This window comes from Leiobunum rupestre, chromosome 4 (assembly GCF_980474605.1).
Source record: "Leiobunum rupestre chromosome 4, qqLeiRupe1.1.hap1, whole genome shotgun sequence".
In the NCBI taxonomy this organism is placed as follows: Eukaryota; Metazoa; Arthropoda; class Arachnida; order Opiliones; family Sclerosomatidae; genus Leiobunum; species Leiobunum rupestre.
The window spans coordinates 64724872-64749557 of NC_143387.1; the positions used below are offsets into that span (position 1 = coordinate 64724872).

The 24686-nt window shown below is 38.8% G+C and overlaps 1 protein-coding gene across 3 annotated transcripts in view; it reads left to right on the forward strand.

Annotated features, from left to right (window-relative positions):
- Nucleotides 1-24686, forward strand: part of kn (EBF transcription factor knot) — a 96051-nt gene that overhangs the window by 15296 nt on the left and 56069 nt on the right. For all 3 annotated transcript variants that reach the window (XM_090172500.1, XM_090172501.1, XM_090172502.1), the window contains exons 4-6: nucleotides 1297-1352; nucleotides 9099-9172; nucleotides 9685-9753. In XM_090172500.1, the coding sequence (XP_090028626.1) occupies nucleotides 1297-1352; nucleotides 9099-9172; nucleotides 9685-9753 (199 nt within the window). The remainder of the gene's footprint in view (nucleotides 1-1296; nucleotides 1353-9098; nucleotides 9173-9684; nucleotides 9754-24686) is intronic.

The window sequence follows — 24686 nt, forward strand, 5'->3', positions numbered from 1 at the left end:
ATTCCAATCTCGGGGAAGGACACGAGCTTTCTCTCTCTGGCATCTTGGGGGGACAGACCTTCCTCGGCGGCCTTGTGGTCGTTTAGATAGCGGCGGTGGTGGTAACCTCGGCGTCTGGCCTCGTCCGCAGGGACTGAACTTGTTAACCACTCCCGAAGGAACACTTTTTATAATGGGCTCTCTCTCCAAACGCCAAAGAAGAAAAGGACGTTAAAAATCTACCAAGTTTTTTTGCCTCCTTTTATATCGGCTGAGAGAGAGAATAGCCGAAGAAAGATAGGAACTCTTCAAGCCCTTCAAAGTCCGCACGTAGACACAGTCAAGCTGGCGACGTGCTCAGGACCTCCGTTAAGACTTCCGAAGGATTAGGGATATACCCCGCTTTCGCGGCGCAACTACGAATCGTCTTGGTCTTACGCTTTCCAAACGCGTCTACTCCTAGCGTACGGAGTTGCAAAATCGGTGGTGAAGGCCGGGGTCCGAAAAGCCAATCGTGACCCCCTCCTTTCCTTATAGCTTCGACCATCTCTCGGGTCGTCTTCCTTTAAGGAGTGGACAATAAAATCAATAGTCCCCCCCCCTCAAGAGTATACACACTGACCTCCTTCGCACCTTCATCTTTAGCGCCCTTCGCTTCGACAATAATGTAGGTCAAACGATCGCCAGATCTATTACGCTTTTTCGCCTCACAAACCGAACGTGTTATTTGTTTTCATTTTTAACCTCTCCGGGAAAAAAATAGCAATCGACCAATACTGTCATCTCATTAATAGAATAGTTTCTTTGATAGTAATGCCACATAATATGGTTAAGCCTAATTGACACTTAAGAAACTAAGAGAAAAAGGTCTAAAAACGCCTGTAGAAGTGTTCTACACGCGTTACAACGCTGTTCAGGGAAGAGCTAGCTTTCAGGGGTTTAGCTTATTAACGCCATCTACAGAGAGTTTAAGCACGGGCTAATAATTATAAAGGAAAAATTAATTGTCAGTAACTTTTGTGGTTTTATTTGTCAACCTCTAAATTTAGTGTTATTTGTCTAATTATTGTTTTATTTGTCAACCCTTAATTAATGTTTTATTTGTTAACCCCTAATTAATGTTTTATTTGTTAACCCCTAATTAATGTTTTATTTGTTAACCCCTAATTAATGTTTTATTTGTCAACCCCTAATTATGGTTTTATTTGTCAACCCCTAATTAATGTTTTATTGGTCAAACCCTAATTAATGTTTTATTTGTCAACCTCTAATTAATATTTTATTTGTCAACCCCTAATTATGGTTTTATTTTTTCAGGAGTAAGACAAGAACAGGACCTTCACGTTCGTCTTATAGATTCCGTCACAAAACAGGTAAGATCATTTCAATTACGTGTTAGCTGAGTTTCAAAATATCTTAACTTGAATACATATCGAATTTAAAGTGTTAAAATCTCTAAGAATATTTATTATATTTTTATTATTTATTATTATCTTTTTTTATTATTAAAATATTGTAAACAAATATGCATAGCAGAGTAACCTCAAAGTTACGTTATTTTTAAACTCGGGGATGTTTGATAAATAACAGAGCGTTGTCACGCGCAGAAAACCGTGTAAAATTATAACTATATAATTATAATAAAGTTAGATTACTAGCCACTTGCACAAAATTACAATTTTAACACTCCCTCTTGCCTTTATATAACAAAAATATAAAATAATATTTCGTCTTAAACGGTCCCCCTTTTGGTGGAGGGCAAACTGTCTATTGTATTTTTAGGTAAAAGGTTAAAGAATTAATTTTTTGTTAATTTAATTTTGTTTTATTTACATCAGTAGTGTAGCACGTGTATCGTATTTTCTTTAGATTTAATAAATGTATTAATTAGGGTTATAATTTACAATAAAAAAGATAACACAACTAGAGTTAACAGTGTACAAGATAATTTATTTACCAAAATTATTTTTGTAAATAAAATCTCTAGTGCACTTTTAACTCTCGTTGTACTCTCTTTTTTATTGTAAATAAAACAAAATTAAATTAACAAAAATTAATTCTTTAACCTTTAACCTAAAAATACAATAGACAGTTTGCCATCCACCAAAAGGGGGGGACCGTTTAAGACGAAATATTATTTTATATTTTGTTATATAAAGGCAAGAGGGAGTGTTAAAATTGTTTATTTCTCCCCCCTCAAGAGGGGTAGAAGGAATCCAAGGGGTGATCGGGGGGGGGATTGTATATAAAAATAAAGAAAGAAATATTTTGGGTGGCCGTGTCACGCGCCCTTTGATATCCTCGCGCCCGGAAAATGTTATTCTAGTCGGGGGTGGGGGCTTCCGCGCCATATTTTCTACCCCCCTCTTTTTTTATTTATTCCGAGGCAGGGAGGGATGAGAAGGGGGTCAGGTTTTTCCTTGTAGAAAGCCAGGATATCGGGTGCCGTAACTATCAAAAGGAAAAAAGGGCGGCAACTAGCTAGAGCGTTTTATCGATTGGTGAGAGCACCCCCCAACCCCCCTTTTCGATCCTAGCTGTGCCGACAACCTTGGAGAAATACCGTCACTGTTCCTCTTATCACTACGGCAAGGAGCCAGAGAAAACGGAACATATATAAAAGGAGTAGAGAGTAGCGGAGAGAGAGAGAGAGAGAGAGAGTATGAAGAGGGAAGATTTCTTTGTAGAAGGTGAGAGAGAGGGAATACTGTCATTGCCTTTCTTCGCCTTACGAGTCGCCCCTACGCCACTATCTTCTCTGTGGATGTCCCTGGTCCGTGTACCGAGGAAAATAACGCTACGCCACTACTATTTCGGTCTCGGGGACCACGCGTTAAGGCTGTTCTCACCAGGTGGGGGAAAATACGGTGACTTTGCTCTTCTTGGTTAACTTTCTTAAAGGGCCATCCCGGCGTTTGAAAAATATGGGTTAAAATTGAATAGCTCCTCCTATTCAACGTGCCTCGTGCTGGTGGATGTGGCCAATCCGTATTCTTGGATTTCGTTTCGGCCGTCACAAGGGAAACTTGTTAAATAGTAGTAAAGAGGGGAATTTCGCCATTGTAGAATACAAAATTTAAATATTTTATATCAGCCAATGGGGATTTTAAATCTTAAAACGTCATAAGGAATTTTGTTCTTAGGATTTCATAAGGGAATTTTCATCTTATAACGTCATAAGGAATTTTTAACCTTATAACGTCATAAGGGATTTTTCATCTTATAATGTCATAAGGGATTTTTCATCTTATAACGTCATAAGGGATTTTTAATCTTATAACGTCACAGGGATTTTTAATCTTATAACGTCACAGGGATTTTTAATCTTATAACGTCACAGGGATTTTTAATCTTATAACGTCACAGGGTTTTTAATATTATAACGTCATAAGGAATTTTTAATCTTATAACGTCATAAGGGATTTTTCATCTTATAACGTCACAGGAATTTTTAATCTTATAACGTCACAGGGATTTTTAATCTTATAACGTCACAGGGATTTTTAATATTATAACGTCATAAGCGTAACTCCAGCTAACGTCGACAAGTAATATATACTAATGTAATAACCAACGAATGAAAGGATGGTTGAGCAAATATTTAGGAACGATCCCTGGGTTTGAGCAGGTATCCGAGACACTGTCATTTCGGAAGAAGTAGAAAAGTCGGAAGACGCGTTTTTAGCTCTCTGAAAGGTTTTCGGGCCTAAAAGTAGTAGCCATCTTCCACACACACCTCTGGCTCTCTTTATAGACACGTACATATGCGGGAACAGCGGCGCCAGTAAAAGGCTATAGAGAAAGGAAAGCAGTGCGCGTTGTGGAGGGGAGGTGACATCTTTAACGCCCGGACAGATAAATCGCCTCATAAAATCAACTGCCCGAATCCAGGCACAAACCAGGCTATATCTCGCCCCTGCAGTTTGGCCCCGAAAGTAGAGTGCAAAGCCCCCACTACCTTTGTCTTCTTCGTCTTCAAAATAACACGGTGACCTTTACTTGATCTAAAACCTTGTGACACAACAAGTTGAAAAAAGCACTATTTTACTTTCAAAGGGACAAAGGAAAATGATATGGGTGAATTTGATAAGTCAGCGCAATTATTAAGAAGAGCACAAACTAGTTTTTTATTAACGCTTATGGAGAATGAATATGTGGACACGATTTTTAGCGTTGCTAATAATCCCCGTCGCGTTCCGATGCGCCGGTGAAGTTTATCTCCCCCCCCTCGAGTCAGGGAAAATTTTATAATGGTGCACGCGGATTAGAGTTGTTAATTTTTCGGATAAATTAAATGTTGAAAAATATTAAAAAAAATTCCCCAGTCCTAAAAATTTTCCGCAAATCAGAAAAATAAAAAATTGATACATATATTACTTTTAAATTGTCTAGAGATTTAGCTTTACTTTTGGATTAGGCGAAAATGCCGCGAAGTTTAATTTGCAAACATTATTAGGCTACTAATCGAATGAAAACATTTTCCTTTTTTCGGGAAAATACGGAAAATTATCCGAAAAAAATACCTTGGTAGTTTTCTGGAAAATAGTGGAAATTTTCCTATTTCAAGTTTTCAACTCTACCGTGGATCGTGTATACATAGGTAGTCTCCCTTAGTATAATTAAATACAGTATTGTTTATACCATAGAGTAAACCACTCACATAGAGTTTAAGGCTATCAGCGAAACTTGTTAACACTTTGCGTACGTAACGTCATGTTTTCGAGGCGTGAAATAAACAAGTTGGTCTAATAACTGGATAAAATAGTAAGTTTATACTCTAAAAAATGTAAAAACAACACCATCGCTCTTCGGACTATATTTATTCACGCCTCGAAAACAAGTTGACCCGTTACAATCAATGTTTCATGCGCTTCCATAGAGTCTTCCGCTCTATGTGAGTGGGTTACTCCATGGTTTATACTTAGACAGCATGACTGTTTTAAGGCGATCTCTAACATATTGGCAGCCCGTGTGGCGGGATTTGGAACAACGCTAAAACTCGACTCAACAAAGTCATAAATACCATCTTGCATAGCACGAAAATATAACCCTTTTGATAATTTTTACATTTCTTATAAAATTATCACGAACGAATTCAACCTTTGAGATTTAAAAAGTATTAAAATTTAATAAATGTCTCATTGGATTTCCAAAATTTCAACGTGAACTAATATGAAATTGAAGTTACGAATAGGAGCAAAGGTCACGGATTATGTGATGAATATGTTCTGACGGATGTAATTCGTTTTTGATACAACAATAGACGCCTTCGCATTGAGAGCGATTTGATCTATGCAAAAAATAACACCCCAGGCCAGTAATTGTTCCCCAACAGAGGGCCCGAAATAACTAGATTTGTATACAGCAGCGAAAACCCAGGGGCTGCGAATCCCCGAAAATGGGTCGTCCCATTTTCATTCACTTTCCTTCTTCCGTCTATTAGCACCTTAACTCCATCTGTTGAGCTGCCAAGCGAACGCGAGATTTAATCAACGTTGAAAAAAAGAGAAAATTTGCATCACAAATTTATCTCCATCCACATTTAGATTTTTTTCATACTGAGTGCGTACCAACCATTCTGTAGGAAAACTAAAAGTTATCACTAAATTAGTGTTGTTAATTTTCCGGAAAAATAAAATGCGGAAAATTTTCCGCCAATCGGAAAAATAAAAAATTGAAACATAAATTACTTTTTAAGGGTTTTTAATGTTTTTAAATTTGTATCGATATAAAATGTCTAATATCAGTAAACATACTACAAAACATTAATAGTGTTACATTGTTAATCAGTTTAAACTAGTCTAGAGGTTAAGTTTTACTTTTAGATTCGAAAAAATGAGGCGAAAATTCCTCTTTATTTAAATTTGCAAACAATATATTAGACTAATCACGGAATTAAAACTTTTGTTTATTTTTTTCGGAAAAATACGAAAAATTTTCCGTAAAAAAAGGCCTTAGTCATTTTCCGACTTACAACACTACCCTAAATTACCCCCAAAATTTTATTTCGATTATAAATAAACAATGGATACGAATCATAGGCCAAAGTGCCCAAATACAAAGAACAGGTTTGGGTTAGATGACAAGTGAAAGATAAATTAGACCTAACGTTCTCCCAGTTTCCAATATTTCATTTGTCCAAGGTTAAAGTTAATACTACGTAAAACCGTACAAACTATTTCAAGGGTTCGGATACTTATGGATCACACTGTATATTTCCTCTTAATGCAAACCTCTCAAGCAAAGTAGAACGCTCGTTTAGAGGGTAAAAAGTGGCACGGGTTTTCTCTCCATCTTTACAGCTCAGAGAGAGAGAGAGTGAGAGAGAGAGAGAGAGAGAGTGAGAGAGAGAGAGAGAGAGAGTGAGAGAGAGAGAGAGAGAGAGAGAGTGAGAGAGAGAGAGAGAGAGAGAGAGAGAGAGAGAGAGAGAGAGATAGAGAGAGAGTGAGGGAGGTTAAAAAAACTGAAGCGGATGGAAAAAAAACTCCATTAAGTCCCTCTTCTCCCATCAGCCCCATTCCTCGACGAGCTCTAGTTTTGCGCTTAAGTCTTTCCCAGGTGTCATCCAAATTTCCCTCCCCCCTTCTAGCATGGCGTCTCTCCCTGCATCAACGTTCTTTAGAACGTTCAAAATCTCCTTTCGCGGGTATAGCGAAATTATCGCTTAAAACTGTCTATCGAAGAAAGCGGGGGATAGGGGCACTCAATCGACGGATCAGGTGAAAAGTATTCGGCAAAAGACTCGATAGAAAAAAATGTACCTCGCCACCTATCTACCCGGTTATAGATCAGCACCAAATCGTAAAATGATGAAAAAGGAAGATATGACAAACAGAAAAATTATTAAATGATGAAAAGGGGAGAAATGACAAAACAGGAAACTGATAAAATGATGAAAAGGGGAGAAATGACAAAACAGGAAACTGATAAAATGATGAAAAGGGGAGAAATGACAAAACAGGAAACTGATAAAATGATGAAAAGGGGAGAATAACAAAACAGCAAACTGATAAAACGATGAAAAGGGAAGAAATGACAAAACAGCAAAATGATGAAATTATGGGAAGGGAGAAATGACAAAACAGCAAAATGATTTAATGATGAAAAAGGAGAAATGACTAAACAGTAAAATGATGAAATGATGAAAAAGGGAGAGATGACAAAACAGAAAACTGATAATTCATTAAAAGGGAGAAATTACATAACAGCAAACTCATGAAATTATGAAAAGGGAGAAATGACAAAACAGCAAACTGATGAAATAATGAAATGGATGAAATGACAAAACTGCAAACCTATAAAATGATGAAAAAGGGAGAAATGACAAAACAGCAAACTGATAAAATGACAAAACAAAAAATAACGAAAAGAGGATAAATGAAAAAACAGAAAATTTTTAAAAAGACGAGACTTAGAGTAGAAATGACTAAAAATAAAAATACCATCAAAGAAGCAAATTGTTGTGTCGCATAGTCGAGATATTATTTTATTTGCCTATGGGCTCAAAATCTCAAATTAAGTCAACATTCAGAAAATTAGTTTTTTATTTAAATTCTGAAAATATTACCTCTAGAGTCGGATCAAGTATTTTTTTAAATGAATTTATTATTTATTTTGCCAAAGTAAGAGTTAAGTTTTTTTAAACCGTTTTAAACGTCTCTACCTTTGGACGCAATTTTTTGTTTTCGTGGTGAAGATCGGACCTTGCTAATAGTTTACCATATTGGCATTCTTATGATAACACTACATTGTGAAATTAAACGAAAATGTATACAATGCCGTCACTTCTTATGGTAGATTTTCTAGGCTGCACGCAGTCCAATACTAGCTACAAGAACGACAAAGTGTAACCAGCTCAATTAAATTCAAGTGCACAGACCTATACGAAACACGTGGCAATCTAGTGCCATTGAAATTGGCCCAATAGTACACCGCAAAAACCCAACGGGATATCCTTGAAGTGGCTGGCACGTTTTGAAGAAGGGGCCCCAACGACTACTTGTAACGTACACACTGAATAGACAACATATGGACTGGCACAGATCCGGGCACTCTGTCCCCCGAATTACACCCTTCCGTTTTACAACTTTGTAAAAAGGAAAAGCATCGATACAGGGGCAGGATTTGAGATGATCAAACAATCGCCGACAGATTCGAAGCGACTAATGCAAACAAATCACACTAGAAAGCGAAGGGGGGTCTGCTCTCTTTAAATCTATAGGGTGGGTACACTTGTTCGGGAAAAGACCCCGAGACAGTAGCCACCAACCTATACCCCTCGTACGGAACAAAAAAAATAGACAATAAAACGGTACATTCAGTTTAGAGTTACTCTTCCGAACAATACGAGACAAATATAAAAGGGAGCCCACAAATTTCGCCGGCAAAGGGGGCAGATGGGCCCACGTCCCGTTCCGCCACGCTGCTCTCCCCGAACCCACCCCCCTCCCTTCACTTTCGGGCCACCTGTTATTGCAATGACACTTTTACGAAGGGTCCTGTGGTCGGGAAGTAGGCTACTGTTCCGCGATACAAACTGTACGCACGCGCGCGAATTAAAAAAGGTCCCATTGTGAGCGCGACTCTGGTAATGGCTCGCGTTTGACGCTTAGGCGGTTACGACATCAACTAGCGCCACCTTGTAGCACCGGCCTAATGGAAACGTGTCTACGTTTTTCATTGTGCCACTGTGGGCCTTAATTTAGGCGCCACAGAGAGCGACGGATAATTTATCGTTTACGAATACGGTTTATCAGGGTATCCAGGAAGCGTTGTTAAAGGAGGGGTGCAGTGGTGGTCTCGTTTTGAATTGGGCCTTGATTGCTGTATATATAGATGGAAACCTGTTATGGTTATGAAATTATTTGCTTCCTTGGATGGAAACAGATTGACAATGTATTTGTTCGCACGACCTCTCGTTTTGTGTCGCGACTTTTGAGGTTTTTTGGGGGTGTTCTATTGTATTATATTGGCCGTTTTTTACGAGAAACTCTGGGTTCCAATTTACCGCTTTTAAATGTACTTTTTATATTAAAAAGTTGATGGCATAAATTAATGATTGGTGAAGCCTATACCGATTTTAAAATATACGTTAATATTAATAACTTATTTCTTTGCAGGCGATAGTTTACGAAGGTCAAGACAAAAACCCGGAAATGTGCAGAGTACTGTTGACACACGAAGTTATGTGCAGGTATATTAAATATAATATTTATTATTTCTAACCAAATTGTTTTACACTGCTGACTTTTAGAATTAAGATAAATGTACCGTTCTTTCTGTTCATTTTGTCAGAAACATTGAATACTAAGATTGGGAACTTTTCCGTATCTTTAGTCAGAAAAATTGAATACTAATATTGGAAACGTTTCTATACCTTTTGTCAGAAACGTTTAATACTAATATATGGAACTTTCCCGTATCTATTGTCAGAAAAGTTTATTACTAATATAGGAACTTCTTGTTATATTTTTTCCAGAAGATTTGAATAATAATATAAGGAACATTTTTTGGTCTTTTGAAAGTCGATGTTGTGATAAGAAATAGTTGAATAATACTATAGGGAACGTTACTTTATCTTTTTGTCAGACAAAGAAAGTTGAATACTAATATAAGGAAGCCTCACTGTTCTTTTATGTCAGTCGATGTTATGATAAGAAATGGCTGAATACTAATACCAAAAACCTTTTTGTATCTTTTTATCAGTCGATGTTGTGATAAGAAAAGCTGCGGAAATCGCAACGAAACCCCGTCGGACCCAGTCATCATAGACAGGTAGGACCATAAAATAAATTTTCTAAAAGCTCCGCATTTATTCGCTACGTCAGATGGCGACGCGAACGTATACTAGGAGTATAAATCCTTTTTGGTTGCGGAATAAACGCGCTTTGAATTAAGGACATCCGGACAAATTTTTTCTTAATTTTCCAAAAATAACAATAACGTTAAAATGTTGTAATTGGGAGTACGCCTGGAAGGGGGGTTTTCCGCGCCAATGTCCTCGCTTCCGAAGACGAGGATAGAATCGTCGAGGGGGGGTGCCGCGTGCTTTATAGATTTAAATGTAGCGTCCTGGCGAGCGCGCTCATTGGATTTAAAGGATTAGTCGGCTTTATGGAGGGAGAAAGATTGCTCGAGCCAAGAGGAAACTCATTAGACGCGCGAGCGGAAGGAAGAAGGGGCAGGGCAAGGTGGCTTATCCCGAGCGGGGCCGCCACTCGCGCCGGAAGGAGACGCGCGCCATCTACCGACTGGGTGCGTCTTCCAACCCCCCCTCCATTGTGTCAACGTAATCCCCCCCTTATCCACCCGAAACAATGGACCACGTTTTTGCATCGGAGATTTCAGTTTCACGGATTTTGGGGGACGCCCTAATCTAAGGTTCCTATCTCCGGCGCGTTGAGTGGGTCCTTCACAAAGTTTCACTCTCCCGATATTCAATAAGACGTTGAGAAATAATGTAGGTTATCTTTTTAAATTTACCTAAAATGGTTATGGCGTTACTTCTTCCTGGACCGGTAGGGGGGCTCCCCACTTCTGTATCGTAAACTTGAAATTCAATTTTATTTTTTAATTCCAATGTACAACCTGTAAATATTGTAAATATTTTGTAGTTCTTTTTTATACTATATGTTTATTTTGCTATCAGAGAAAGTGTAGTTTTTGTTTTTATTTAATTGGATTTATCCCTGATTTAAAAGGGATTTGTACAAAAAAACATAGATCAAATAAATATTCATTAATTCATTCAATGCTAGACAAACTGCAAAACCAGTATAAATTAGGGACCTTAAATATGGAGGGAAATTATAGAGATTATTAATTTTGTTATAATTTTGTTAAAATGTATTTATTTTCTTAAATTAATCAAACCATGCATAGTTAATATTACTCTCAATTAAAGGCAATTTGGAAATGATGAATTTAAATTGATAATAGTTTCTGATACGCTATTTTATAAAGTCAGTTTAACAGTTAACACTATTCTCTAATGATCTCAGTATATTTTATAACATATAATCAGCGGTTTGTCGAATTTCATTTGGTAGTTCTTGCACCCAAAAACAGACCAAAATATCCGTGGTATGGGCAAACGCTGGTCCACTGCTCTTCGGAAAAGAAATTATATTCCAATGGAATAATTTAACATCTGAAAAATAAGACTTTTAAAATTTATTGTAAATATTGAAATTTTGTGTTTTTGTAAATATTTAAAATAATGCTTCCAGCTTGTTATAAAATAGACCATGGAAATGCGGTAAATTTACCGCGCTTAGAACTCTTCAACAGACGTTCATTTGGTTATCTTCGAACCAGAAATTTAAAACTTTTACTTAAATTCAATACAGTCTCATTTAAAGTAGAAACTAAAGTAACAAGCGCCAATCACCCTTAGATTCCGTTAAAGCTGGTTACACGGACGTTGTTCCACGGATAAATATGAGAGATCATGCTCCCTTTAAAAGTACATTCTTTAAATCTAGTAGAACGGTCCCGTTATAAGCTCCAGTAAGGAAAAACTGTAACAATGAAAGCGAATAAAATCGTCGGTAGGGAAAACGGGCGATATATTCGACAGTTAGATTGACGCGCTATCGGCGTACGTCACTGGCCAGAGGAGCGATGCATATTCAAGGGGTGAGCTGGACGCGAAACCTACTCTTCCCTGTAGGAGGAAAAAAAGGTTGACAAAGCCGCCGTTATCTGAGACTTCCTCTCCGAACCCCGAAACATCGTTCCATTTTTCCTCCTAAATATAATCTTCCTATCCGCCGAGGCGCTCCAACCATACACACAACAGATCATTAGAAGCGCGAGAGCGCGGAAAAAATGGCCACCCTACCCTTTAACCCGACACTACCGTTAAAGGTCCCCCAGTCAGGTACGGTCTGCGCCGTTAATTGTCACTATGGGTGGACCGAGATAGACGTAAAGACGGGCCAGGGGAAAATGGTTTTGATTTTGATCCGATCTTAATAGTGGCGTCCGGGGCCAAATATCTCGACGGGGGATCTACGAGGACACGTGACGCACTCGAGAGGTGCCGGAATATATTATATTGCCAGCGACATCTACCGCCGCCGAATCAAGGTGGAAATCTTTTTCCAGCTCTCCATTGAAGGAATATGGCGCGTTATATCTTCTCCTCTTCGCGTTGGATGGAAGCCCTCGCCCCCAATACGTCACGGGTTGTTTGGTTTTTGAACCCGAGCGCATCCAGAACACTCCCGCCCAGCCGCCAACGTCATCGCCAACGCCGCCAGATGGCCCTAACGAGAATTGATGACCACTTTTAAATTGAGAATAGCCTTCTCTCTCCCTTTTCACCACCTCACGGTGAAAATAGTAAAAATATATAAAAAAAAGTAACACTGAATTCATATTAGCCCCTCTGTATGGAGATATAAAGAGAGGTTCCAAGTTTCGTAAAAATCCGCTCTATAAATTTGTACGATGTATTCCAGGGGTCCCAGATTATTCTAAACAAAGGTGTCAACAGATCTGTAAATTCAGTCTTTTTCTCGGGGCTTAACTACAGAACAGGCGTTTTGTAAAAGGTCAATAATAATAATAATCAGCTAAGCTAATACCCAACGAACCACACGGGTCTATGTCAACTAATAACTAAGATTAGGATCTTGCAATTTTTTTTTATAAATGTAAACTATACGGTTGGATCATGACTCTATAATTAAGTTCCAGTAGGGTGTCAGGTATTCGAAATAATTACTCTTAGCTCTGTGACATCACTGAATCATAGCTAATGTAAGGACCTATTGCCTCACGTGGTATGAAGGGCTGGCCACCACCCTCCTACGCGTTGTAACCAGGCCACCTGAATTTTATTTTATAAAAGCATCTATTGATAAGCGCCTCTAGCGAGATAAATATGCGTCTTAAAAAATATTAAATAATTTTCATCAAATCGATATAAAGTTATTAGATTAAAGATATCTTATTTTTCGATTTAAATATCGTCCAAAGCCCAATTAGGATCTACCCAATTTTGGAAATAATTTTTGAATCTAATTTGATTTAACATTTTCGTATGTAATTGGCACACTTTTACGAAACATAAATGTAAACTTATAGTCTGACTCTAGGAAACATTCGCCATTTATAATTAGGATAGAATTACATCGTAAACCTCTTTAAAAACATCAAATTGCATTCTTAATACAATTAGAGGGGGAACAGAAAAGTTTGTATTTTCGAGGACACAAACACGTGTTTCCAAAAGCAGAAAAGTACACCTGAGTCACGTGGCGGAAGGGGAGGAGCTACCTGAAGTTCGGCTCAAATTTTTAAAAATGTTATCTGGACCTTTAACTTACAAGGAGGCATCCCGAGGTGTTTATTCGAGATATTTTTCAAACTCGGGGGTTACGTAGAGAAAGTTTAAACTTGAGCTGTGAAAAACGTTTTTGGTTGCCATGGCAAAACGAATGGCCATTGAAACTTTTCCCTTTAGGAGCTTTCATGGTACATGAAGGTCTACTTAACCACCGAGTTTGAAAAAAATCGTGGAGAAACACCTCGGGATGTCTCCTCGTTAGTCAAGCAATTTTAAAAACTTATCCTCCAACCGAGATAAATGTCAAAAGTTAAAATGCCGCGGAACGTAAAATTCGCTCGGAGCAATTTCCCGGGGAACCCATTTTCGAGCAAACCACCGGCGTCTATAACGAGACCAATAATAATCTTAAAACGAAGTGCGCTTACACTGATTGTCTCAAAAAAAAACTAGGCGCCCATGCGCTAGAAAAAAAATACCGCGTGTAATAAGAAAAAAATCTGTAGGAAGAAAAATCTATGGGCGAAACTGTCGTGAAAGAATAATATGGTTTATGGAAGAGAAGGATGAGATGGTCCTCGGTCGGGGTCGCGGCAAAGACAAAACGGGGGCTTGATCTCGGCGCCCACCCCTCCGTCTTGGCGGCGAAATCGGCCCGTTCCATGGTCGATGCCAATTAGAGCGAAGAGAGCGGGCAAGATCAGAGCCCCGCGCAAGCGCGCCAACGACAGTCAATCACCGGCGTCCCGAGGGACGGACTTCCCAGCCGTATCTATCTTGCCTTCCGCCGCCGGTTGAGACTCCCACGCGCTCTCCTCGTCCTCCGTGGTCGCCCACCAACCAGTAGCTCAACGAGAGAGAGACAGAAAAAAATACGAGAGCTTGACGGCAAAGAAGTCTATCCAGGGGGTTCTTGGAAGGGGGACACCCCCGAAAAACGGGTCAAGCATGACGACCCGCCGGACGAAGGAGAAACCCAACGCCGCACCATCCCGATTTTATATTTTATTTTCGTTGAGTCAACAACAAAATTGGCTCGTTTCGCTATAGTTTTTCTTCCTCGTTTCGCTCGTGGTATACGACAAACTTTGTACGCTACCGCCGCCGCCGCCGCCGCCGCCCAGCGGAAATAAATTATCCGCGCGGATCTAAGTTTCTCTTCTCCAGACATTTTTAAAAGCGCTCCTTACGGCTGGTTCGCTTTGCGGTAAAAAGTATAACTTATGACGTTGCGCCCTTTTTCTCGCGAGCATCGCAGCGTGCTTGTAATTATAATAGACCATTCTATAAATTATCCCACGAAGGTTTGGACAGATTATTATTGAACCAAGGAAAGGGGTTTTAACCCCCTAGTTCTTCGGTTTCTCTTTTCCATCAAATCTTGTAGAGGTTAACAGTAATAGTTAGTGTAGGAGCAACAAACACAAGGAGAATGCAACCCGTCAAAAGTCGTGTATTTTCTCGCGTACATTTTTCATTGGTTAGACGCTAAAGCGCCTGCTGCCGTCGGAAGGGGAAAATTCGGAAATTGTCTTCTCCCTTTCCGTAAAACGTTGAGGGTAAGGCTCGTCCAATGAAATTTGTACACAACTCTGCGTTAGCGTGTTTAAAGGCTAGCTGCGTTCTCTTTGTGTTTGTGGCTCCTAGGTGTAGGGAGCAGGTCGGTCGGTCGGCATGAAGGGCTTGCCATCACCCTCATACGCATAGTAACCCGGCCACTTGAGTTAATGGCATTGAAGGTCGCTGGCTGACTTATGCCTAAAGTGGTGTTGATTATTATTATCTAAGAAATCTGCAAATATTTTTACTTAATATCTTGATAATAGTGCGAAACCTTGATCAAATTAATTTTTTAAACCAACCAATATATGCAGTGAAATTAGTGGCGGATCTAGGTGGTAGGCTAAGTAGGCTTCACTCTAATGGTGGAGGGAGGCATTTAGCCCAGTGGTTCCCAATTTTTTTTGCTATGGGACCCTAAATTCTCCACCTAATTCTGGCGGAGCCCCAACTAATATTTTTTTACTTATCTTAAAAGTCTCTTGACACAAACAAAGATGGCCACGCTGCGAATTCTCGGAACCCCTCTGACCCTTCCACGGAACCCCAGGGAACCCTTTTTGAGAACCGCTGATCTAGCCTACCTCGAGAATAATTATGATATCGGATTGCGTCTGTAAATATTAAATTTATAATATTACTATATTTGGGAAAACTCCTAATGCGGGCTACCTTAGCTATAAATAAAAATATCTACATTATGCCTGGTGCTTTGGAAAATGTCAGCCAAAATAGGCTGAGCATAAGCCGAGTGTTTAATACCAATGTAGTCTTTGTGCAGGGTTCTGTCGGCTTAGATAGGAATTTCTAGAACAGTCTATTGAAACATTTTCACCTCTGGATTCCGGAATACTCGATGGTTAACTTTGTGCTTGAATTCTGAGACTACTTTTAAAATATGAATGAAATGAAAATGAAAATTATATTTGTTCAAAGAGCCATTTTAAAGAAATAGCTTTAGAAAATCATGCCTAAATAATTAAATTTAATAAACGCTTATCCATATTTAAAAAAATACCAGATTCAAATATAAGTAGCCCTGTTATAATCCTCTTGCTTTACTCGGATGCAGCCTAAGCAGGCGATCTTTTGGATCGAAATCTTTGTAACTCAGATTAAAATGAACTCTAACTTTATTTAAACGCGATTTCCCGATTAGAAAATTTTCCCTTTTCATGTTTGCAACCGAGAAAAATTGACATTGGAATTATATTTACCAAACATGAGCTACATCCAAGCTAGGATTAATTATACAGGGTTGCCACACGTCAGGGAAAACAGGGAAAAGTCAGGGAATTTAAAAATGGACTTAAAAAGTCAGGGAAATGTCAGGGAATTTTAAGAATTGGTAAAAATTCAGGGAATTTAAAAATGGGCCTAAAAAGTCAGGGAAATGTCAGGGAATTCAATTTTATCTTGGCACTTTTTGAAGGTAATTTAACTCTAGATCTATGTCAAATTCTACGATTATCATTTATTTCCTCGAATGTTTGGCTAATTTTTTCAACATTGCAATAACCTTTTTACTATAAGTCCATCTAAATTTATTAACATCTGATAAAAGTAAAATATATAAGAAAAATTTTGACCTTAATAAGTCAGGGAAAATCTCTTAAAATGGTCAGGGAAAACAGGGAATAGTCAGGGACTTTGAATCTGAAAATTTTGTGGCAACCCTGTTATAGTATTAAAAGCACGAGGTTTCCTGTTTGTTAGCGGGGGCAGTAAAAGCCATTTGTGGCCAGAAAAATGTCGAAGTGATATATCCAGGTAACACCAAAATCCAAGAAACGCCTTTTCATTACTTGAAATATAAATCAAACATCGTGGCGAACGAAGGCAAAAAAATCCGATTTTACGCGTGACGTAGGCGAGAAAACAACCAATTAGATACGCTTTCGTACATTTTAATCAGTCTCCAAGGGATATATTTTAAATCGGCCGTGCAGTCTATGGGGATCAATTCCTCGTTTCGTGCGGAATTCCGCCGCTATGTGGCGTCGGCGTCGGTAAGCGATCATAGGGCCGGAGCAAAGAGAGAGAGGGAGATACGCGGGTTGCTGTTGATAACAGCTTTTCTCAATGTTTACGTCATAAAATATGCAAGTCTCTTATTGGGCGAAGGGAATAGCTTAAAAGACTCCCGCAGGTACGGTAATATTCCGACAGCGATTCGTCTTTTTTAAGCAAACAACGGCTATTAAAATCTATCACCGCGGCAAAGGCTTAAAAATAAGCAACGTGGAAGGAATAGATCGTTTACTTAACTCTCCTTGTAAAACGAAAGACGAATGCCCGCCTGGGAATATTACGCTTGTAAATATTTAGTAAAGAAAGATATTCCGCTTTCCTTACTCTTGTACGGAATGCGCCGAATTTCACGATCTATTTTGAATTGCTATTTGCAATTTTGAAACATTTAAAGAGTATTTATTTTGTAGATAAATAACGAAAACGCGATACGTCAAGGGTACGTTCTTAGAAATATCACGTCACCCCGACGAAAACGACTTGATCCTATACCCAAATTTGGATCCAACCGGAATCAAGATGCAGTTTGAATACAAATAATTTTAAACTTTATACGTTGTAAATGGATCAAATATCTAGAACATTTTTTATTGTAATTTTCGATAATAGTCGAATTAGTATCTACCCAATTTAGGATATAATTTGGAATCAAATTTGATCAATCATTTTCTTATACGTAATAATAAAAATTAAACATTTAATCAAGTTTTAATAATTTTAATCCGTATATAGCAGATTTTAATTTAATCAGACTTCATTATGGTTTAATCTTAATAATAAAAATTAAAAATGTAATAATTAATTTAGTCATTTTTAATATTTTTACAATCAAAGCTACAGATTTGAATTAAGTCAGACTAAATATTGATTTAATAATCAAGGGAGTGATCAGTCCCACGCTTTTCTGTGACCATAGATACGTCTAGCAGTCAACGAGATTAGAGTTTGTCTGTTTAAGTAGTAACTTTTCACTATGGCAATTAGATTATGTTAACCGACAATTTAAATTACAAGCGTTTAAATTTAATAATTTCAAAGTTCTTCAAAGACAATTATAAGATTGAAACGAAAATTAAATTCTAGAATATTTATTATACGTCCTTTTTTCTGGATTTTACCAGGCCCTCCAATCCAGAAAACCCACCATAAATAATACCCTCCGAAAAATACGGTTTTCACCAAACTAGTCAAATTGCCAATTACGAAAGTTTATGGATAAAAAAGCAAAAAAGCTCTAATGAAAATTAGTTTACGTGGTTCGTAACCTGGCGAAAAGCTAACGCTCCGTAGAAATTGCCTAACCCCCAAGTAATAGGCTTAAGTAATTAGGGGGAATTTTGGGCCAAAGATTATACATATTTCCCTAATTACCGCCGAAATTCAGCATCGCTAAGCTTACGAGATGAAGTGGGGGGGAAACATCTATGCCACCCCCTACCTCTCAGCGTCAAAAACGTGCGGTATACGAAGCAATTGGCTTAGCCAGTTGAGAGAATACAAATCCCCTCGTATCGTTTCAGCCTTGGCCACGCTGCAAGGCGACAATGTCACCTGGCACGCGACGTCATTTTAGCTTATTGATTTTCGGTCCGCGAAATTGTCTGACAAAACAAAAACTAGCGTCCGAAAAATACCGTTGCAGTCTCGCTCCCACCTTCGACGATCGTTACGAAATATTTTTAACAAACAACGAAAGAAAATATTTGTCTCGGTGGCCATAAAATCGATAGTAACGACATCTATGTTATGGATTTATTTTTACCTGATTATTATTTATGTCTGGACATAAGTAACATAATTTTAATAAGTATGACGATTGATATTCTGTTTATGATACCCTAACAAAAATCGTAGATCCAATTTGATTCAAAATTATTTCAAATATTGGATAAATTTAACTTTTATCTAAAATGTGTTAAATCTGAACTAATTACAATGTATAAAATTCAACTTTATGGAAATTTTATCAAAATTATTGGATTAAAACGGAATTGAAGTGAAATTGGATGTGTCTTGATTCTAGTTCGATGAAAATTTTAACATTAAGATGTGGGTAATGATCTTACCGACATATTTATTACCATACTTATGGTAATATGTTACTCATGATCTAGACTAAATCTGATTTTTTTCAAAATATTTCTAAGCCTAACGAGTTTATAGAGCTGGAAATGGTTAAGTTGGAAAAATACCCCGAAAAAGGCAGAATTTTCCCGACGTATTTTCTAGACGTATATATAGTTCTTAACTTCAGTATTAAATTCGAAAAACTTTATCGGGGCAAACTTTATCGAAGTAAAAGGATTCCGGAACTGAAAAACCAATACCGGAAAACCGGAAGTGGCTTGTTTAGATAGACCGGAAGTTCCAGTTACGTACAATGAATCAAGCCCAGCAGCCGCTACTACAAAATCCCCCCGCGATAGAGCGGAGAATTGAAAAATTCAATACTCGAATAGCGAAGGGAAAAAATATATGGCGCTCTGCAGGGTTGTCTCTTACGGAGAACGTTGGTGTTAGACGTGTGGAACACTTCTACAGGCGTAAATAGGCCAAAAATAGACTTTCAAAGTTACAATTAAGAATTAAATGGATCTACTTTTTTTCTCCCCTCCGGCTTTCACGAAGGGTGGCGCGCGTGATTCATCTAATACCCGTGACGTCACCCGCCTCGAGGCGTCCTCTATGGCGTCTCATAAAAGCTCATTAAAAATGGAAGCGTTTTTTTCAGTGTTTTTCCTCACACTCCGTAGGTATTTTCTCTTTCTTCCTCGATATTTTGCTTGACGCTGGCAGCAAACAAGCTAAAGAGTGAGCCACTGCCACTAGAGCTCTCTCTATTATTCATATTTAACTCGCCGCTCTTCGGGGAAAACACACTAAGCTTTCCCCGCGGTCCTTTTGTAGCTCAATACGCGATAAAGTACAAAGCGGATCTTTCCTATAGCCGTCATACCATTCTGCACTGACAAAAGGCTTCGCGATAATTTAATTCGAAGGTATTAACACGTGACGAAAAGGATCACAGAATAGTTTAAATGTCACGAGGAATACGACATTTTTACCGAATTTTTAAATGTTTTTATGGCCTTTTAAGATTACTAAAATCTTATTAATTTTTATTATAGTTCTATTTGAACATTATTTAGATTAAAAACAAACTTAAAGATAAAAGAAATAGAAGAATGATAATGATATAGAAAAAAACCATTGTTATTTAATTCATAATTTTTGAAATAATAAAATATTTGGAGGTAAGATAATAATTAGGTATCCACACGTCAGGGAAAAGTCGGGGAATTTAAAAATGGGCCTAAAAAGTCAGGGGAAGGTCAGGGAATTTTAAGAATTTATAAAATTCAGAGAAAAATCAGCGAATTTAATTTTATCTTGACACTTTTTGAAGGTAATTTTACTCTAGATCTATGACAAATTCTATGATTATCATTTATTTCCTTGAAAGTTTGGCTAATTTTTTCAACATTGCAATAGCATTTTTACTGAGATATAAGTCTTATTTAAATTTATTAACTCCTGATAAAAGTAAACTAAAACGTAAAAATTTTGCCGTTAAAAAGTCAGCGAAAATCTCTTAAAATGGTCGGGGAAAACAGGGAATAGTCAGGGAATTTGAATCGGAAAATTTTAAATAATAATAATAATAAACAGCTAGAGTAATACCCAAGGCACAACCCTTAGGCCCAAGTCATAAAGCGACTTTTAAAGCCTTTAATGTATAATTGTGGTCACTGATCAGAATATTATATTAAATGTTTTCACTTAATTATAAATAACCATAACTACGAACATTTCTCCAAATTAATCCATCGATCTTAATTTTAAAACCTTCTCCAGTTAAATAAAAAACACCAGTAAACTAAATTAATCATTCAATAAAATAAACCCGTCTAAGTTACAAAAATATTTCACACGAACTTACGGTAAAATACATCTCATTTCTTTCTCACTTCTCACGAGTAAAGCGAGGTTTTGAAAAAGCCACGAATCACAACAACCATTCATCACAAAATAAGACTCGGCTAGAAAAAATCCAAATCTTTTTTTTTCTTTCGGTCTTTTTCTAAATGGTCGATCCCTCCCCCGAGAAAGAAACAAGAAAATAACACAATAGAAGTCAACTTGGTTATGGCACAGTCAAGCAGTGAGGGGCCAAGGGGAAACCCACCCTAGAAGCTATAGACAGGATGCTGTGTAGTGACTATATTCCAGAATGAAAATGTAAGGGGGGCCGAGGAAAGAGGGGGGAGTAGCGAAGGATGTTTCATTTTGGCTGAGAGCAAATACAACCCCCTCCCTCCTCTTCAAAGTGTCCCCCCCCCCTTCTCTACCGCGATGCAGCGCGTTGCTATCCCCCCCCCCCTCCCAGGCGTCTCATCCAACGTATCTTTCTCCGCTGGGCTCTCAGGTGTTTAATGATTCAGGACTTTAGCGTTGGGGATTCGTCTTATATTATATACTTCAGCGTTAGCCAGCACCCCCGGCCCCTTCCTCTGTCTCATTCAGCCCCCGCCTGCAACCCCCGTAGTTTGGGCTATCCGGCATAACGCTCGGAAGATGTAGAAGAGAGGAAGGGGCCAGAGAAGCTGTTGACCTAGGTTTCTCCCCTCGAACGAGTGAGGTTAGACGTTACAGAGTCCGTGGAGGAATATTACCGGTTCCCTCGACGCTAGTCTAAAACGAGAAAGGATAGCTTTCTCTTCCGTCAGGTACAACGTCTCCAGTCAGCGGGGCCAGGTACGGGGGCCCGCTTGTAATTGCCTAATGGAAACGGCAGCTAGCGGCAGGCTGGTCTCGCGGGCTTACTTTCCGCTGTCCGGATAAAGACGGGTTAAGCGACGGAATAACTGGCAACGCGCGGGCCACGTGTAATACAACGAAATAGTAATAGCCTTTTTCCTGGCGAGGCGCGGAGAGAGGCAAAAACCCGAAGAGATAGAAAAAGAGAATGGAGGAAGCCGCCTTCGTTGGAAATGGAGACCCACGGTGTTTATGGCTCTAAAAAGTACGCTGGGGAATAAGTTTCGCGGAGGGATATCTCCGCGCCAGAGACGTTTTACACCCCCGCACTCTTTTCCCCCGGCTATTCCTCCGCCGTTCGCGCAGACCTTATATTCTGCCTGATCTATATTTACTTACACCATCTAATTTATGCGCGTGCTTATTTATTGTTTAAGGTTGTATTCTGATTATTAAGTAATTTAAAATTAATTATACCATTCGTATAAGTGTGGGCTGGTGGAGTGGTTAGCGCTTTAGCCGGTTTCAGCGTTGCCATACGTATAATTATAGTACAAATACCTTAATTTTGCCTCATATTATAAATGGTACTATTATTTTGAGAGTGTACTATATAGTACCAAAATTTACCATATTTCCAACCTATTGTACTATATTGGTACTATTTTTTATTTACATTATTTCTACTACTAAACAATAAGAAGGTCTTATTAACTATACATAGTTAGTGTAGGGTAGCTGTTGGCTCACGTGGCATGCTGGCCTTGCCACCACCCTCCTACGCGTTGTAACCCGGCCACCTGAATTAATGGCTTTAAAAGTCGCTTGATGACTTAGGCCTTGGGTATTAGCCTAGCTGATTATTTATAAAATCGTGGCCTGAAAGCAAAAACCACGTAACATTATACTAATTAAAAGTATAGTTATAGGTACGTAGTTTTGGATTTCAGGTGACGAAATATTAAGCCCTCGTTCAAGTGTTGCCAGATCACTCGATAGTCGATACCATAGAAATCGGAATTTCTAATCGGTGTGCTATATTCGTTACTGACTACATCCACTCCCCATAAAGAAACGACACACGCGAATAGTCATCTGCATGTTTTGCAACAAACATTTTAAATTAAAAGTAATTAATACTATTTTATATTGGTGCCATAATTTCTATTGTTGTACTATAATTTTTTACTCTTTGTACTATAATTATGTCAAAAAAATCTGGCAACGCTGGCCGGGTTCGATACCAGATTCTGGCACTGGGTGAAAACTTGGAACTTAAAGGGGTTTTCCCTCGCGGTCCTCGGTTTACCCTTCCCTATAAACTTGTTGAGGGTAAAGGTAATAGTTAGTGTAGGGAGCTGTTGACTCGCGTGGAATGTAGGGCTTGCCACCACCCTCCTACGCGTTGTAACCCGGCCACCTGAATTAATGGCTTTAAAAGTCGCTTGGTGACTTAGGCCTAAGGCGATGCCTTGGGTATTAGCCTAGCTGATTATTTATAAGTAAGATTAGAAGTAGATAATTTAGCTCTTACAAGATAAGTGTCTATCTAGGTCATCAAAATCTAATTTTACTTTAGTAGAATGGACAACGTTTTCTTATCTCCAGTGCTTAATTTAAAAATTGCGCAATGTAAGGAATATTTATTTCCTGATGTATAATCCATATTTTAAACCTCACGAGCGATGGGTAATCTCTACCGTATATCTAAGCAAAACCATTTTAGTATTTTATCAGCATTAACATATCCAATGTCACTATCATTCAAACTCTGTCGAAAACATTTAAACAATTAACGCGTACTGTTTAGAGAAACATTCTTCCAACCGGGACAATACAGATCTGTTTCTTCTTTGTTAGGGACCAAGTTACCGTTATATGAACCACAAATAAACCATTATGGTTTCCAACCTATGTACTTATTCCCAATCATTCATAGTTGGAAGGGAAAGTTAAAGTTAACGGTAATATATCAAATATTTGACAAAATTCCCACGTTCCGAAATAATATCGTTTTATCTCTTACTAAACCACAAAAAAAAAACACAAAAGGCACCTGCCCATAGACACCACCGAAATTTCCCGTATCATAATAGAACACAAAAGCCACGCACCGTTTGAAAATTCCGTTCGGAGATTACATTATCAGCGCTCCGGAATTTCTCACGACGAAAACAATGGAAAAGCTTGAACAAAATCGGGTGATCAAAACCAAAACATTTTTTTCTCATAAACGCGCGTAATATTATAGCGCATGGCGTGTCACCAAAGGGTATGTCCGAGTCGGTGTCGGGCACCAGCGAGGTCAAGCCACGAACGGCCCTCTCCGCGGCCTCAGGGTGACACCGAGGGTCAGCGGGGGGGGGGACACGGGCGGTGGGACCATCTGGACCCCCTTAGGCTGGTAGCGCCCGGCACCCCGTCATTATAATTGCCAATGCAAAACTATAAAAAATGATTTCCACCATAAGGGGGGTGGTACTAGAGTTAATATTAAGCTAGTAGCGTGTCGCGAGGAGGGTGGCTGTGGGTGGCGGAGGACCGGTCCGATACGCACGCGCGCGCCCCATCTGTCAGGTCCTCGAAGAGACCACCCCCTCCCGCGTTATAGACTCGCATTAGCGATAATCCAACCCTCCGTATGCTACGATCTGAGCGGTACCCCAAAAGAGAGAGGGTTTTAGGTTACCTTCCAAAAACTCACTGTTGCTCATTTTGTATTTATAAAGAGAATTGGGAGTTGGGATGAAGGAACTGCCCTGGCTGGAATAAAATGAATCAGGTGCGAGGGAGGAACCCAAATCTCCATCAGAGCCAGGGTTCCGGTTACTACTCGCAGGGGTCCCGAACGAAATTTGGGGGATCTCTCCCCGGGCCCGTTGATGATAATTGACAGAGTTAAATTGCGGAGGATGACGCGCTTCTGCCTTTTAGAAACGAATTTCGAAATGTCACTGGCTCCAATAAAAATTTTATTTATGGGACCTCGGGTTGGGCGCCTTCTATTGTAGTTGGCCCAATACGGATGAAGAAAATTGGTATTGGAAAATAACGCCTTAGTAAT